Below are 19,154 nucleotides of genomic sequence, written 5' to 3'. Positions count from 1 at the left end.
AGAGAAAGAAGAAAGCTCAATAACAGAAAAACAAATTGACAAAGAGGTCAGTCCTGAGAAGGAAAAAATATCTGAGTCTCCTGAAGAAAAGGTTTCGACTAAATCCACACCTGAAAAGGATGCAGTATCCGTTCCCGAGTTTAAGGATGCGAAAGAGGACACTTCAAAAGAAGTAACACTTTCACAGTTAACACCAACTGATAAAAAGTCAGAAGTAGAAAAATATACTTCTTCTATAATAGAAAAACCATCAAATAAGGAAGCTAGCCCACAAACTGCCTTAGAATTGTCTCTAGAGAAAGAGGTTGTTTCAAAAGATGAGACACTGCCATATTCTGAAAAAGTCCTTGAAACTGAATCTGCTCTAACTAAAGAAAAGGTAAGTCCGATTGACCAGCAGATTACAAAAGGAATTCCCTCAGATAAAGAAATGGAACTCGATCGGGTAATATCTCCTGAAAAAGAAACCCGATTAGACAAAGAAGAAAGCTCAATACCAGAAAAACAAATTGACAAAGAGGTCAGTCCTGAGAAGGAAAAAATATCTGAGTCTCCTGAAGAAAAGGTTTCGACTAAATCCACACCTGAAAAGGATACAGTATCCGTTCCCGAGTTTAAGGATGTGAAAAAGGATACTTCAAAAGTAGTAACACTTTCGCAGTTGACACCAACTGATAAAAAATCAGAAATAGGTAAAGATATTTCCTCTATCATAGAAAAGCCATCAGACAAGGAAGCAAGCCTACAAGCTGCTGTAGAATTACCTCTAGAGAAGGAGGCTAGTTTAAAGATAAGACACTGCCATCTTCTGAAAAAGTCCTTGAAACTGAATCTGCTCTAACTAAAGAAAAGGTAAGTCCGACTGACCAGCAAATTGCAAAAGGAATTCTCTCAGATAAAGAAATAGAACTCGATCAGGTAATACCTCCTGAAAAAGAAACCCGATTAGAGAAAGAAGAAAGCTCAATAACAGAAAAACAAATTGACAAAGAGGTCAGTCCTGAGAAGGAAAAAATATCTGAGTCTTCTGAAGAAAAGATTTCGACTAAATCCACACCTGAAAAGGATACAGTATCCGTTCCCGAGTTTAAGGATGCGAAAGAGGACACTTCAAAAGAAGTAACACTTTCGCAGTTAACACCAACTGATAAAACATTAGAAATAAAGAAAGATGATTTCTCTATCGCAAAAAAAACATCAGATAAGGAAGCTAGCCCACAAGCTATCATAGAATTACCTCTAGAAAAAGAAGTTGGTTCAAAAGAAGAGAAACTGCCATATTCTGAAAAAGTCCTTGAAACTGAATCTGCTCTAACTAAAGAAAAGGTAAGTCCGATTGACCAGCAGATTACAAAAGGAATTCCCTCAGATAAAGAAATGGAACTCGATCGGGTAATATCTCCTGAAAAAGAAACCCGATTAGACAAAGAAGAAAGCTCAATACCAGAAAAACAAATTGACAAAGAGGTCAGTCCTGAGAAGGAAGAAATATCTGAGTCTCCTGAAGAAAAGGTTTCGACTAAATCCACACCTGAAAAGGATGCAGTATCCGTTCCCGAGTTTAAGGATGCGAAAGAGGACACTTCGAAAGAAGTAACTCTTTCGCAGTTAACACCAACTGATAAAAAGTCAGAAGTAGAAAAAGATACTTCTTCTATAACAGAAAAACCATCAGATAAGGAAGCTAGCCCACAAACTGCCTTAGAATTGTCTCTAGAGAAAGAGGTTGTTTCAAAAGATGAGACACTGCCGTATTCTGAAAAAGTCCTTGAAACTGAATCTGCTCTAACTAAAGAAAAGGTAAGTCCGATTGACCAGCAAATTTCAAAAGGAATTCCCTCAGATAAAGAAATAGAACTCGATCGTGTAATATCTCCTGAAAAAGAAATCCTGTCAAACAAAGAAGATATTTTAATACCAGAAGAACAACTTCAAAACAAAGAGGATACTCTTAAAATAGAAACTAGATTGAGTGAAGGCTTACGTCCTAAAAAGGAAGAAATACCTGAATCTCCTGAAGAAAAAGTTGTTGCTAAATCCACACCTGAAAAAGAATCTGTGTCTGTACATGAGGTTATAAAGGATGATTCGTCAAAAGTAGTAACAATTGAACAATTAATAGACACTGATAAAAAGCCAGAAATAGGTACAGATGTTTTTACTATTACTGAAACACCATCGGACAAAAAAGGTAGCCCACTAATTATAACAGAATTACCTATTACAATTAAAAAGGATGGCGAATCGGAAGATAAGCCACTGCCATCTCCTGGAAAAGGACTTGAAACTAAATCCAGTATAGCAAAAGAAAAGACATCTTCGGCTGAGCAACAGATTTCAAAAGAAATTATCTCAGAGAATGAAACAGCACACGATCATGTAGCATCTCCTGAAAAGGAGTCCTTATCAGACAAAGAAGCATTTTCATCACTAGAAAAATTAATTGATAAAGAGGTTAGTCCTAAAACAGAAACCAAATTGGATGAAAAATTGTCAATTAAAGAAGAACTTAGTCCCAAAAAAGAAGAAATACCTGAGTCCACTGATGATAAAGTTTTAACCAAGTCTACACCTGAAAAAGAAGCTCTGTCTATATCTGAACAAGAAGTTGTAAAAGAGGAACCTTCTAAAGATATAACACCTGCACCATTAATAGCCACTGATAAAAAGCCACAAATAGGTGCAGAGTTTTCCTCTCCCACAGAAAAACCAACGGATAAAGTTAGCCCACTAGTTACAATAGAATTGTCTATTAAACAGGATGTCGTATCGAAAGATAAGATTCTGCCACCCCCTGAAAAAGTCCTTGAATTGAAATCCAGTCCACCAAAAGAAAAGATAACTCCGACTGAACAACAAATTTCAGAAGAAATTCCCTCAGAGAAAGGAACAGCACACGATCGCGTAGCATCTACTGAAAAAGAAATTCTATCGGATAAAGCAGAAATTTCATCACCAGAAAAACAAATTGACAAAGAGGATATTCCTAAAATAGAAACTAAATTTGATGAGAAATTATCAGTCCAAAAAGAACTTAGTCCTAAAAAGGAAGAAATGCCTAAGTCCACCGAGGATAAAGTTTTAACCAAATCCAGACCTGAAAAAGAAGCTGTATCTATATCTGAATTCGAAGTTATAAAGGAGGTTCCTTCAAAATATATGACACCTACTCAATTAATAGCCATTGATGAAAAGCTAGAAAGAGATAAAGACGTTTCATCTGTAACAGAAACACCTACAGATAAAAAAATTAGCCCGTTGCTTTCAACAGAATTGCCTATTAAAAAGGATGGCGAATCAGAAGATGAGATACTGCCATCCCCTGAAATAGTAGTTGAAATGAAATCCAGTCCATCAAAAGAAAAGATAACTCCGCCTAAACAACAATTTTCAGAAGAAATTCTCTCAGAGAAAGAAACAGTACACGGTATCGTAGCATCTACTAAAAGAGAGTCCCTATCGGACAAAGCAGAAATTTCATCACCAGATAAACAAATTGACAAAAAGGATAGTCCTAAAATAGAAACCAAATTGGATGAGAAATTGTCAGTCCAAAAAGAACTTAGTTCTAAAAAGGAAGAAATACCTAAGTCTACCGAGGATAAAGTTTCAACCAAATCCACACCTGAAAAAGAAGCTGTGTCTATATCTGAACATGAAATTATAAAAGAGGTTCCTTCGAAAGATATGACACCTGCTCAATTAATAGACACTGATGAAAAGCTAGAAAGCGATACAGACATTTCATCTATCACAGAAAAACCTACAGATAAAGAAGTTAGCCCATTACTTACAACAGAATTGTCTAAAAAGGATGACAAATCGAAAGATCAGATTATGGCACCCCCTGAAAAATTACTTGAAATTAAATCCAGTCCACCAGAAGAAAAGATAATTCCGACTGAACAACAAATTTCAGAAAAAATATTCTTAAACAAAGAAACTGCACACGATCACGTACCATCTCCTGAAAAAGAATCCCAATCAGACAAAGACAAAATTTTATCACCAGAAAAACAAATTGATAAAGAGGGTAGTCCTAAAACAGAAACGAAATCGGTTGAGAAATTATCAGTCCAAAAAGAACTTAGTCCTAAAAAGGAAGAAATACCTAAGTCTCCTGAAGACAAAGGTACAGCTAAACCCATACCTGAAACAGAAAATACGTGTACATTGGAACATGAAGTTGTAAAAGAAGATCCTTCAAAAGATATAACGTCTGGTCAATTAAGAGACATTGACAAAATGTTAAAAATAGATACAGGTGTTTCCTCTCCCACAGAAAAACCAACAGATAAAGAAGTTAGTCCACTAGTTATAACAGAATTACCTATTAAAAAGGATGGCGAATCAGAAGATGACATATTGCCATCCCCTGAAAAAGTACTTGAAATGAAATTCAGTTCATCGAAAGAAAAGACATCTCCAACTAAACAACAGACTTCAAAAGAAATTCTCTCAGAAAAAGAAACAGCACACGACCACGTAGCATCTCCTGAAAAAGATCCCCAATCAGACCAAGCAGAAATTTCATCACCAGAAAAACAAATTGACAAAGAGGATAGTCCTAAAATAGAAACCAAATTGGATGAGAAATTGTCAATCCCAAAAGAACTTAGTCCTGAAAAGGAAGAAATACCTAAGTCCACCGAGGATAAAGTTTTAACCAAATCTATGCCTGAAAAAGAAGCTGTGTCTATACCTGAATCCGAAATTATAAAGGAGGTGCCTTCAAAAGATATGACACCTACTCAATTAATAGCTACTGATGAAAAGCTAGATAAAGACGTTTCATCTATAACAAAAACAACAAAATTACCTATTAAAAGGGATGGCGAATCAGAAGATAAGATACTGCTATCCCCTGAAATAGTAGTTGAAATGAAATCTAGTCCATCAAAAGAAAGGATAACTCCGCCTAAACAACAAATTTCAGAAGAAATTCTCTCAGAGAAAGAAACAGTACACGATATGGTAGCATGTCCTGAAAAAGATACCCAATCAGGCAAAGAAGTAATTTTATCACCAGAAAAACAAATTGACAAAGAAGAAAGTCCTAAAATAGAAACCAAATTGGATGAGAAATTGTCGGTTCAAAAAGAACTTAGTTCTAAAAAGGAAGAAATACCTAAGTCACCTAAAGACAAAGATTTGGCTAAACCTATATTTGAAAAAGAAAGTGTGTGTACATTTGAACGTGAAGTTGTAAAAGGGGAACCTTTAAAAGATAAAACGTCTGGTCAATTAAGAGATATTGACAAAATACCAGAAATAGGTACAGGTGTTTCCTCTCCTACAGAAAAACCAACAGATAAAGAAGTTACACCACTAGTTATAACAGAACTACCTATTAAAAAGGATGGCGAATCGGAAGATGAGACACTGCCATCCCCTGAAATAATACTTGAAATGAAATCCAGTCCATCAAAAGAAAAGATAACTCCGACTGAACAACAGATTTCAAAAAAAATTCCCTCAGAGAAAGAAACAGCACACGATCACGTAGTATCTCCTGAAAAAGATTCCCAATCAGACAAAGCAGGAATTTCATTCCCAGAAAAACAAATTGACGAAGAGGATAGTCCTAAAACAGAATTTTGTAAATTGGATGAGAAATTTTCAGTCCAAAAAGAACTTAGTCCTAAAAAAGAAGAAATACATGAGTCCACTGAGGATAAAGTTTTAACCAAGTCTACACCTGAAAAAGAAGCTCTGTCTATATCTGAACATGAAGTTGCAAAAGAGGAACCTTCTAAAGATATAACACCTGCACCATTAATAGCCACTGACAAAAAAACAGAAATGGGTACAGATGTTTCCTCTCCCACAGAAAAACCAACAGGTAAAGGGGTTACTCCACTAGTTACAACAGAATTAACTATTAAAAAGGATGGCGAATCAGAAGAAAAGATACTGCCTTCTCCTGGAAAAGCACTTCTAACTAAATCCAGTCCAATAATAGAAAAAACATCTCCGACTGAACAACAGATTTCAAAAGAAATTCCCTTAGAAAAAGAAACAGCACATGATCACGTAGCATCTCCTGAAAAGGAGTCCCAATCAGACAAAACAGAAATTTCATCACCAGAAAAACGAACTGACAAAGAGGATATTCCTAAAATAGAAACAAAATTGGATGAGAAATTGTCAGTCCAAATAGAACTTAGTCCTAAAAAAGAAGAAATACCTGAGTTCACTGAGGATAAAGTTTTAACCAAGTCTACACCTGAAAAAGAAGCTCTGTCTATATCTGAACATGAAGTTGTAAAAGAGGAACTTTCTAAAGATATAACACCTGCCCCATTAATAGCCACTGACAAAAAAACAGAAATGGGTACAGATGTTTCCTCTCCCACAGAAAAACCAACAGGTAAAGGGGTTACTCCACTAGTTACAACAGAATTAACTATTAAAAAGGATGGCGAATCAGAAGAAAAGATACTGCCTTCTCCTGGAAAAGCACTTCTAACTAAATCCAGTCCAACAATAGAAAAAACATCTCCGACTGAACAACAGATTTCAAAAGAAATTCCCTTAGAAAAAGAAACAGCACATGATCACGTAGCATCTCCTGAAAAGGAGTCCCAATCAGACAAAACAGAAATTTCATCACCAGAAAAACAAACTGACAAAGAGGATATTCCTAAAATAGAAACAAAATTTGATGAGAAATTATCAGTCCAAAAAGAATATAGTCCTAAAAAGGAAGATATACCCAAGTCTTCTGAAGATGAAGGTTTAACTAAATCTATGTCTGAAAAAGAAACTGTGTCTATATCTGAACATGATGTTATAAAAGATAATAGTACAAAGGGAGTCACACTTCCACCATTAAAAGATATAGATGTAGTGTCAAAAATAGATAAGGATATTTTCTCTATATCAGAACAATCAGTAGCAAAGAAAACAACTTCACAAATGGAAACAGATTCAATACCAGAACTGTCTTCCAAGGAGGAACATAGAATAGAAAGTAAGACATTCTTATCTTCTGAAAAAGAACTGGAAATAAAAACTAGTTTGTTAAAGGAAACGGTATCATCTCTTGAGCAAGAAATTTCAGAATTAATTCATCCAGAGAAAGAAATGAAGCATGATATTGTAATATCTCCTAAAACAGAATCAAGTTTAGAAAAAGAAGATAGTTCTAAATCTAAACAAAAACTTGACATAGAGATTAGTCCTAGAATGGAAACTACATTAGTTGATGCATTGTCTATTAAACAAGAAATTAGTTCTAAAAAGGAAGAAATGCCTGTATCTTCTGCAAAACAGATCTTGACATCCACATTTGAAAATGAGTCTTTTCTTAAACATGACCATGAGATTATAAAAGAGGATTCTTCAAAAGAACTTGCATATGACGAAATAAAATCTATAGATGAAAAGGCAGAAATAGATAAAGGTGTTTCCTCCGTTTTAGAAGAACAATCACAAAGGAAAGCTAGTACATATACAGAAATAGAATCTGTACTAGAATTCTCTCCCGAAAAGGAAACTATTTCAAAACGAGATGATAGTCCGACTTTTGCAAAACGAAATGAAATGAAACCTGTTCCAAAAAAAGAAACAACACATTTACAACTATCACCTCGTGCAGACGAATTGAGTCCTAATGAAGACGACAAATCCGCTTCCGAATCAAAGCTTGAAACAGAAGTTAGCCCTGGGGTAGAAACAGAATTCGTCTCCACATTGTCTTCCAAAATTAGATCTAGTACTGATACTAATGAATTCACTATATCTACCGAAAAAGAGCGTATGATAAAATCTTCTCCCGAAAAAGAAACGGTTAGTTTAGATACAAATATTAAAACAGTATCTTTGAAATCTGAAGAAAAAGAATTAGGTATAAACAAAGTAGATTTTGCACCTGAACAAAAGTTGGAAAAAGTGACTAGTCCGAAAACAAAAATCAGTTCTCTAATTGAACTATCTCCCAAAAAAGGATTTAGTACTGAAGAAGACAAACTAGTAGTTTGTGATAAAGACACTGAAAGTGGATCTAGTTCGGAAAAGGAAACGATAGCTTCTATTGAGCTAAAAACTAAAGAAGAAATTACTACCAAAAAAGAATCAAGTTTTGCTTCTTTCCCCCCTACAAATAAACATACTGTGGAAAGAAAAGACAGTCCAGACATGCAAACATCTAAAGATGACCAAAATCGTGTAATATTAAGTGGAGATTCAGAGGAAAGAATGTCTTCTATTTTAACTATCGATAGTGGTATTAGCGTTGCACGAGATAGTTTGACCCAGACGTTAGTACATGGTAGTAGTTCTGAAGATATTTCAAGAGAAATGAGCTTAGAAGAAAAATACAATTATGAAAGTACTGAAAAAGTAGATAAAAAACCTATTACGAAAGACTTGAAGGAAGAAAAGCCTCATGTGCCTTTTGATAATTTTAGCAGTTGCCTTGATTCTATGACTAATATAAGTAGTCAAGAAAGAAATGGATATGAAAGCGAATGTAGTAGAGGCGATCTCTCTATTCATTCAACAAATACAGTAGATGTATCTAAATTTTCGACAAATGATAAACATAAAAATATAGTGTCATCCAAAGAAGTATTATTATCTGAACCACTAGATTCTGTTTATTTAGATACTGAGCAAATAGTTCCTGTTTCAGATGAATGCTCTTCTAGCCCAAAGGCCAAAGATAGTGCAGTCAGGCTATTAGAATCAATACACAAAGCATTTAATGAAGAACCGGTTCAACAAGGCATTACAACTGAAAATCTAGAAGCAATAGGCGCACGATCAGAATTTGATAGAGTTTCAACACCACCGACAGTTCCTGTTAGTCCCTTACCAAAAACACCTGGGAGCTTTCAGGATGTAAAAATAAGTGAAGGAGTACAAAGTGAAGTAACATATGATAAATCAGACGGATGTGAAGAAACTATTACTAAAGTCGTACATGTCGGAGAAGATGTATTAACACAAAAAATTTCAACATCTACAGAAAAAGTAACTAAACCTATTAAAACAATGACTGATATTAATGGTGACCAGGATTTAATAGGTCTTATGCAGACAATGGGGAAAATAAAAACCGAAACGGACACTATAACAAAAATAATTAAAGAAGGTGAAAATGTAGTTACTCAAACTATAACAACAGTTACAACAAAAGAAGTAATATCAAGGGATGATGGCACACCACAAAATATTAAGACAACCATTGAAACTACTACTTTAAGTAAAGGTCCAGATGGTTCTACTACTACCACTAAAGATACTCAAACCTTGTTATCAGAATGCTCTTCTAGTCTGCGATCTACCTCACAAATGGATTTATATAGCAAGGATACTAGATTAGATAAAGACGTTTTTGAATCAAGTGAAACAAAATCAGATACTCAAGTTAGTGATGCCACTGATAAAACAAATGATCAAGAGTCTACCATTGATACTCACAGCAAAATTGCATATGTAACAGAAATGGATGAATCAGACGTAGAGGATGCAATAATAGATACAGATGTTAGTAAGAGAATAATTAAAGAAAATAATATTGATATAATAGAAACTGTAACTACCATAACAAAAAAAGAAACATTGAACGTAAGTGACGATAAAAAAATTATAAGAACTACTATCGAAACAAATACTGTTAAAGAATATCCGGATGGTTCTAAAGATGTTCAAAAGAATGTTGAAGTCAAAACCGAAGAATTAACAGTTGACTACAGTAGTAATCTTGAAAATATATTAAGTAATTTCACAGTCTATGGTGAACCAGAAGAAATTGTCACGACAAAAACGGAAGATATTTTACAAGAAAATATTTTAATTAAACGAACTATTTTAACTAAAATTGTGAAAACTAAGTATGCTGACGCAAACCAAAGACCTACGAAAATCAAAATAGTTACTACTATAACCACCACCGATAATTATCCAGATGGTTCATCTAGTACTAAAGTTGATACTAGTACTTCACTAATGGATATTGATGTAGAAAACGAGAAAGAAACATCGGAACTAATAGACTTTACAGAAATTGAAGATAAATCAACGAAAGTAGATAAATATGAGAAAAATATTTTTATCGATGGTAAAAGTGTATTGCAAATTATAACAATAACAACGATAAAAGAAATATTGACAACTAAAGATCGAAAAAAGAAGAAAATAAAGACTACCGTAGAAACACTTACAGAAACATTTAGGCCTGATGGATTAACTGAAGTCACAAAAGACGTCAAAGTAACCATCTCTGACTACGAAGTGGATGTAACGGAGGAACATTTAGAAGGTTTTGTAGAAATAGGTGATCCGGAACAAACTACTACTACAAAAACAGAAGAAATATCAGAAAATGATACTCAAATAAAAAGAAAGATTACAATCACAACAACAAAAAATAAATTTCATAATTCTCCTAATAAAATTAATAGAACTAAAACAACCGTTAAAACGATTATTGAAGATGAATATCCTGATGGTTCTATTATTATAAAAACTAGTGAAAAAATATCATTTTGTGATGAAACACTTACATCATTAGATATTGATATGTTACCTTCTGATAAAATCGATCATCATGATGCAAAATCTATCGAATATAATACAGAAACAGATCAACATTCAGATAATACATTGCGCACTGCGAGGAAATCAAGTACGACAATAAGCGATATAGAAACAGTTGATTACAAAGAAGTGATTGAAATACCTGAAACACAATCTTGTGAAGAAATTACAGACAATAGCAAAATCGAATCGCTACTTAAAGAGCTTCTTCCAGAAGATAAATCAGAAGAAAATGAAACTAGTACAACAGAAGAAATTATACAAGATGATGTAAAAATTTTAAGAACAATTGTTACTAGAATAGTAAAAACAAAATACTCAGATCTTCATGGTGTCTTACGAAAGCAAAAAACAGTTACTACTGTTACAACTACCGATAGATATCCAGATGGATCATCACGCACAATGGTTGATACTAGTACATCAGTAAGTGATATTGAAACGTCTGATTTTGTACAAACTCAAGATTTGAGAGAATTTCCAAATTTAGAAGATAAAACTGTAAATGTCGATACTCAAGAGAAAATTATACCTAAATATGGTAAACAGGTAAAACAAATTGTCACTACTACGACTACTAAAGAAATATTTTCATCTGTTGATCGATCTAAGAAAAAAATGAAAACAACAATAGAAACGATAACGGAAACAATGCTTCCCGAAGGGGTAACTGAAGTAACAAAAGATGTTAAAGTTTCTGTAGCTGATTATGGAATAGAAACATTTGATGAAAATTTAGAAGGGTATAGTGAAATTGGTCTACCAGATGTACAAACAATTTCAGAAACAGATAAAATTGTAGAAAATGGCATCACAATAACAAGAAAAACTACTATCACTACTATTAAACAACAATTTGAGAATAAGTCTATTAAGTGCAAAAAAATTAAAACTACTGTGAAAACAGTGATTGAAGATGAGCATCCAGATGGAACTGTTATTACAAAAAAGAGCGAAAAAGTATCTATTGCAGATGTTTTTCTAAAATTGCCTATACAAGATGAAGATATTCCTCCAGAGTCATATATTGATGATTCAGAAATTGTAGAGGATACAACAGAAGAATCCGATGTTAAAAATGAAACCATTCAACAAGGTTCAATGACGATAAAACGGACAATTACAACAAAAACAAAAAAAGAAACGTTAGCAAGTACGGATAAAAATATAAGACGAGTAAGAACAACCGTTGAAACAATTACAGTTGATGAATTTCCAGATGGTTCTACTGAAACTACAAAAGATGTAAAAATCACGATATCAGAATTCCAAAAAACATCTGATAGTGATTTACAGGCTGCTCTACAAGGATTACAATCAACAGGCAAAGTTAAAACATCTGTAGATAAAAAAACCAACACGATTGAAATCAATGGCGATAAAATAACACAGACTATTACTACATATGTTACTAAAGAAGAGCTAAAAAATAATGAATCGAATGAAATAGCTGTAAAAACTGTCACAGAAACCGTAACTGAAAATGCAAAAGATGATGGTTCCATTGAAATCACTAAAGATGTACGTACTCAAATTACATATTTGCCGATTGGTACTGGATTAGATGACTGGACACCAGAAGAATTAGAACAGATAGAAAAGCAACTTACAAAAGATGAAAAACTTACTCCTGAAGAACTATCACTACAGAAAAAACAAGCTAAATCTGAAATAAAACCTAAAAAGCAACGCTCTCCTGTCGGTGATATAACTACTGAAACTGAAACATTTACAAAGTCGATCAAAGAAGGCGATAATATAATAATACAAACTATAACTGTAAACACAACTAAAGAGGTAATTAGTCCAGAAAAAATAAAAATAACAGTAGAAACTATTACAGTAAGTAAAGGCAGTGATGGTGTAACTAAGACAACTAAATCCACTAAAACTACAATATCGGAATTTAAAGAAGAATATGAAGAAATTATAGATACAGGTGAAAGTGAAAAATCGTTTTCGAAACATTCGGTTACTAGTGATGATTTAGATCATCCTGGTATATCATCTCCTCCGTCAGATATTAGTTCAAGAGGATCTAGAGCTACCACTCACGTCTGGGGTACCGAAAGCAGTGGTTTATATTATAGTGATGATGATGGTCAGGGTAGTCCAAGCAGCACGAAATCTCAAATTGCTCATTCTCCAAGATCTAATCTTAGCTTTGAGTTAGACTCTAAATTACCATCTCAACGGGAAATAAGTCAAGAACTTATATCTGATAAACAAGATATCGATTCAGTTGCAATTAATAAAGATTTAATATCTTCTACGACATATGGACAATTAGCAGAAGATGATTCATGCACATCTTCAACTCACTCTGAGGTAAAGACTGAAATACACGTTACTGAAAAGCCACTTTCCAAAATCGCCGATGATTTTCTATCCCACGAAAAAATCCAATCACAAATTTCTGAACATAGTAGTAAATCTTCTGATGCAACTTTCTTAAGAGAGGCAGATGAACATTTTGAAAAGGCCATTGAAGAGCACAAGAAGGTTAGTGGCTCAGAAGTAATATCAAATATAACAGCTAAATATGAACTCGATCAACACTCATCTTCAAAAGATGAAACTACTATAACATTGAAAGATCTTAAAACTGAGTCTACTAAAAAAGTTACTGAATCTAGCTTTTCCTCTACAAGCAGCAGTAAGGAATCGAAAATTACAAAAACTGAAAAAAGTGAAACTCACACCATCTCTAAAGACCCCATCGAATCTTGGGGTAAACCACTCGGTTTGCCTAGTCCAGTTTTGCCACCGTCCCAATCAGATGGAAAGAGTACGCCTAAGAAACAAGTAACCAGCTCAACTGTTCTAAACAAAAACAAAATTAATCAAGAAAAAAGCAAAGAAGTTAAAAATCGTACTTCAGAATCACCCAGTAAAAAGAAATCCCCTGCGCCAGTATACATGGAGCTCACATATGTGCCCCACCATGGCAACTCATATTACTCAGCTTTGGAATTTTTCAAGCGTGTAAGAGCACGTTATTACGTGTTTTCCGGCACAGAACCGTCTAAAGAAATCTATAATGCCCTTTTAGACGCCAAGAAGACCTGGGAAGATAAAGACTTAGGTAAGTGGACAAGTAAAGAATATTCTGTTAATTGCAAATCTCGAACGTCTCTGTGTCTTAACATACAATAAAGTTCTTATTTTATCGTATAATATTAATATGTATGCAAAAGAGGCATTTAAAATATGAAGTCTGATTATATATAAAAAAAAAAAAAAAAGTTGGTTAGTATACAGTGAGAATGCCGTATGATCCCGGCATAGAATAGGCCACACTTTCTATTCCCATGGATGTCGTAAGAGGCAACTAAGGGAACTCAATGGTCGCAGGACGAGTAGCATCGTCCCTCTTAAAACATCACCAAAGGCTAACTGCAGTTGCCAAACCGCGTGCCAAGCGTGGCGACTACTGTGAAAACCTGAATGAGGGAGGTCTGTGTTCAGCAATGTACAATTAACAGCTGAAATAATAATAATAATATTTATGATGCAGGATGATATTTCTATTTCCACGAGGTTGAAACTACGAAGCGCTTCTCATTAATATGTAATGTGTTTGAGTCTATCGACTACTTTTCAAACGGTTTCAAAAAGAAGCATGTATAAATAAATAGAAAATTTGTCAAAATCGATTGAGTTGTTCAAATTTTAGTTGAAAATAATATTTTTACATATTGTTGGCCCACATATATTGCAACAGAAATAATTGAACGACATATGTTGATTGTCTATTCAAAGGGGTTTAAAAGCGGTAACCAAGCGGGGTACGATATCAATTTATTTATTTACAATTTACAATTTATTTTATTTGTATTCTATTTACCTTGTATACCTTTTTATCTCTACCTTTCCTGCACTAGATTACCCGCTAATTATTTTGTCTCTAACTGCATTGGGTTGGCTGAAACGGATCTCTTTTAGAGATAAGCCCACCCTTGCTAACAAGTTGTTAATCTAATCGTTGAATCTTTTGTTCAAGTGCAATAATATACTCTTATGTTTTTGCAAAATATTAAAGTCTCCTAAAAATATAACTATGTAATATTCTAACCTAACGTATTATTAAAATAGTTTTTATTTTATTTTCAGAAGTAACAATAATTCCCACGTACGACACGGACGTTCTTGGCTACTGGGTAACTGAAAATGAGGAAGCCCTGGAGAAATACAAGATAGACCTTTCGCCATCAGCGTCTCGCTGCACAATCAACCTGCAAGACCACGAGACCTCATGTGCTGCCTACAGACTCGAGTTCTAGGTGTCGGGTCTATTTGTAGCTTTCTCATCGAAGAAGTAAGCCACTCGTTAAGCATTAGATGCTTCTGAATACAGGAATCAATGAGTCATTTATTGTTGTAGGAAAAAAAAATAGGCTGTGATACAGATGGAAGCTTTCAAAAGCATCTATGCTATAAACTTAAAGGCTACTATTCCGTATGAGATAGTTTGCAAATAGATACACTTAGCGTATTGTGATATTTGAATGAAATTAACAGACTGTTGATGAGTTTGATAAAATCTTAGTTAATAATGTACCAAGTGATATACTAACTGAACAAAGTGCTGGTGTAGTCGTGTACGTCGCGCGATGTGTTTGTTTCGCGTGCCGCGGCCTACCGCCCACCCAAACTGACACAGTCCTTACCGCATCCAGTTTAGAAGTCAATAAATAACCAAATTCTCGACCTAAGAACAGAAACGTCCATTTTTTTCTAAAACTGTTTTCTAAAAAAAAAAAAAGCTTTCATTAAAATAGTACATGCCATTTAAAATATATTTCGGATGATATTTTGGTCTTATACAAACAGTAGTGCTTTTATACACAATTTTTAGCATAACCAGTCCATTTTGTTTAGCCAAAACATTGCTTGTGTATTCACACATCAAAATTTTCGAAAATTATTTTGCTATCGCATTGTGAAGTTTTAAATAGAAATTGTTGTACAAAAAGTTAGCGAACACGGCCACAAATTGTTTTTAGCGTAGTAATGCTTTGTAGGAAGGACGTGATATGATTCAAGTCGACATATTTATTGATAATATCTGTCAGATGTAAGATAAAAAAAAATCTGATGTACTTTTTTATGATCAAAATTTGAATAAATGAATTATATTTAACGAATTGTCTTATAAAGACACACTTAAAGATATAAAGTCGCTCGACAAGCTAGTGCCGCTTGCGCTAGTTCTAATAAATATTGTTAGAAGTGACTTATTGAATATTGTTATCAATAACATTCTAGAATGACAAAGATGACTTCTCGTCTCACACTTACAGATGAGTGACGTATGACTATATGAATCCATGTAGACGTAAGATTGATAACGGTTCTACCTAAACTATGTACTAAGTCAAGCTTGTTTTCACGAATGCGTTTCAATTGAGGTAGATATATATATTAGTTCAATCGACACATATGCCTGGCTGTGCTGAAAAAAATAACCGTCTAACGTAAGAATTATTTTTAGGTAAGATTTTGGATATATTCGGAACTTATTCGAGAATATTTAGAAAACCTGCATTTCTAAATGTTTTCAAATGTATTTCGAGTAAGCTCCTAAGATGTGATAGCACGTTTTGGCACAGCGAGGTACAAGAGTCGATTGCTTCGCAGAAAACGAAGTGATCTCTGTTCTTCTAGATCAACAGTGAGCCTAAAACGATAGAGAGCTTATCCCATTATAAAATAAATGTTTTACTAGGACTATTATTACAAAATGAACACTATTTACCTTTGTTTAAGTTGACTCTTGCTTGTTGCGTAAAGTTATGACATAGTTATATTAAATACGTGTTAAACATTTTGCTGATTTTGAAACGAACAATCGTAAATTGTAAAAGAGATAAATTATTTTATTTGTTGCAAAAATTTTATCATTGTCTCTATATATTTTTGAGTTGTTACATAACATTTTTAATCTAGTCGAAACGACCCAAATGCGAAAATGGTAGTTATGAAAATATTTGTTCCTAATCGTATTATGTTTATAATACCTTTTTTTAATTAAATATACCCGAAGCCTCATGTAATATACATAATTAAAATACAACTCCAGTAGATATTTATTTGTTTTACAATTAAATACTAATTTTCGAATGATAATGTGCGAATGTGATAATGTGGAAAAAAAAATTCATTGTTTATTTATCGTACCATCTAGTGAATAAGCTGTAACGCTCCCGGCTTTTCCACTCGACACTAACTTTAATTTCAGTAACACCATATGCCAATCTATCAAACTAAAGGAAGGTTTTGAGTCAATTAATTTTAAGTCATTCATAGTGATAAGCCGGTCTCGACGACACGCGTCATTATAACGCTTATTTTGCCTGCATCGTATTAAAAAAATAGCGAAATACCTATATCTGATCGCACCAGCACAATATACTAATAAAATATATATGTATATTAAAAGGTGAATAAAATATATCTATTAATGTATTCTATATATTTTTTTTTATGTAATACTTTAAAAGTATGAATGAGATTTTGTTTCTATAGTTATGTTATAATTATTATTGACATAGTATGCGTTTGATGTGTGCACAAGAAATAATTGTTTTCAATATACGATCAATGCTTAGGTAGTTGTGGATGGGACTAAACAGGGAGTGGTTAAATAAATGGTGTCGAAACCGTTGCACTGTTATATACTATATTATCTTCCGCTTTCTATCTTATGTAACTTATACATATATTGGCAGCTGGATGCAGTTTTTACTATGTCTATTACATACAAATGATTGCATATAATGTTAAGTTTGTTATGTTAATCTATCTGTTAACAATTGCAGTATGCAACAGTGCACCGGCGACGACGCATAGGCGCTTAAACGTGTGTAACGTTTCATTTTAATTAGGCTTACAATTAATTTAGCCGGCATCCACAATTTAGCTGGCTCAGAAGCCTGACCCAAAAGTTTACTATTGTATTTTATAGCTAGAACTCTAATTGAAGCATATTATTAGGAATATTAAAATGTTATTAAAAATTAAGAAATGTATCGGCTTAGTGAACATCAATAGCTCTGTGAAAATAAATCATTATGAAAATTATTAAATGTTCTATCATTCCGGCTGTGGTCTCTATCGAACACTGTAATGAACATCACGCCGACCGGCCTTGACCACGCAGCGGTTGTTGAAACGATTGTCTATGGATGAGTGAAAACAAAAAAAAAAAAAACTATATTTTACTAATCGAAAGAATTATTTTAAATACGTGTACAGCAATAATGGTAACACGAAGTTATCCTATTTATGTTATCGCAATATGAAAATAGGTTTTTTTTTCGAATTTACAAAATCACAACGATTTAAATGATTAATAATATAAAATATAAATAATTTTATTACATTGATTTGAATAAAAAAAAAATGAAATATAATTTTCAGAGTGATAATTTTTTAATTCTTATTATATATATATATATATATATATATATATATATATATATATATATATATATATATATATATTATATATATATATTATATAAGTTATCATTTTCCAATACCATAATATATTGGAAGGAGATCTCTCCAAGGTATATAATGATTACATCGGTTGATAAGACAAAGTGGTTATAGATAGGTAACTTGTAAGCTTTTGTGGTGCTACATACAAGATGAAATTGTTAATGGGAATTTGATGAGATTTACAAGTAAATTGCAACTTAATTTTGTTACATATAAATAACGATATAACGATAGCTAATGAATTGATGAAATTTCGTCACGATTTACTTGTGAATGACACGCGTCGTGGTTTGGATAGTGAAATGGCTTTTTGATGGACAATTAAAAACAAGAAAATGTGAGAGAAAAATAAAATATGATTTTCCGCTACGATTGGTACATTTTTTGTCGGCACAAAGCAATAATTGGCTTACAAGCTTAACTCGCACTGGCAACTTTAAATCTTATTGCCGTTAAAAAAAATGTATCCAATTAATACATTATGAACATCTTTAATAATTTAAATAATGATTATGATCCTTAAATGGATGTTAGGTATTTATAATAATTATAGTATTATGTAAATTAAAACGTAAAAAAAAATATCCATTAAATGTATTTGGTCACGTCGCTATTCTCCATTCAGCGTGTTTGATGGAAGTGTATGGGTCATTAAAAGTAATAAAAACAATAAAATGTTACAGTCTTTTTTATTTCGTTAGATAACCTATTCCTAAGTTTGAGGTTACAGCGCTGGGTCTATGCAGTAGCAACGTTTGCACGGCGTATTCAAAGATCAGGCTCCCTAAACAAAGTGCAAACGAATCTAATGATAGAATCGCCATCCATAGAATAGCTAGTCCATGAAGTAGAATAAAATGGCAACTTTTTAAATGATTGATTGCTAGCAATAGGGTTTCTAGTATTTATTTGTTAGTAAATTCTACAATCAGTAATAGATGATTAGTCCTCATTAGTCAGCTATAGCCTACCTCCAAAATGTCGCCTCTGGAAACTGTCGTGGTCATTTCCTCCTATCTTCACCTATCATTACTCACTCACATATGGATGCCTGCAATATTAGGAGTATTAAGCGTGCATTGCCATCCCTGGAGATATCTTAA

At 33.2% G+C, this 19,154-nt stretch overlaps 1 protein-coding gene across 1 annotated transcript in view; it reads left to right on the top strand.

Annotated features, from left to right (window-relative positions):
- The window catches only part of LOC113516493 (microtubule-associated protein futsch), a 219,588-nt gene extending 201,553 nt beyond the window's left edge, over nucleotides 1–18,035 (top strand). Inside the window, 3 exon segments of the mRNA XM_052899915.1 lie at nucleotides 5–692; nucleotides 818–13,630; nucleotides 14,659–18,035. Coding sequence (XP_052755875.1) covers nucleotides 5–692; nucleotides 818–13,630; nucleotides 14,659–14,828 — 13,671 coding nt within the window. The 3' untranslated portion in view covers nucleotides 14,829–18,035.
- The last annotated feature ends 1,119 nt before the right edge of the window (nucleotides 18,036–19,154 follow it).

Source organism: Galleria mellonella, unplaced genomic scaffold (genome assembly GCF_026898425.1).
Source record: "Galleria mellonella isolate WM207_F2 unplaced genomic scaffold, CSIRO_AGI_GalMel_v1 utg1217, whole genome shotgun sequence".
NCBI classification, from domain to species: domain Eukaryota; kingdom Metazoa; phylum Arthropoda; class Insecta; order Lepidoptera; family Pyralidae; genus Galleria; species Galleria mellonella.
Note: the sequence above shows the minus strand (reverse complement) of the source record. Positions and strands in the feature narration are given on the sequence as shown.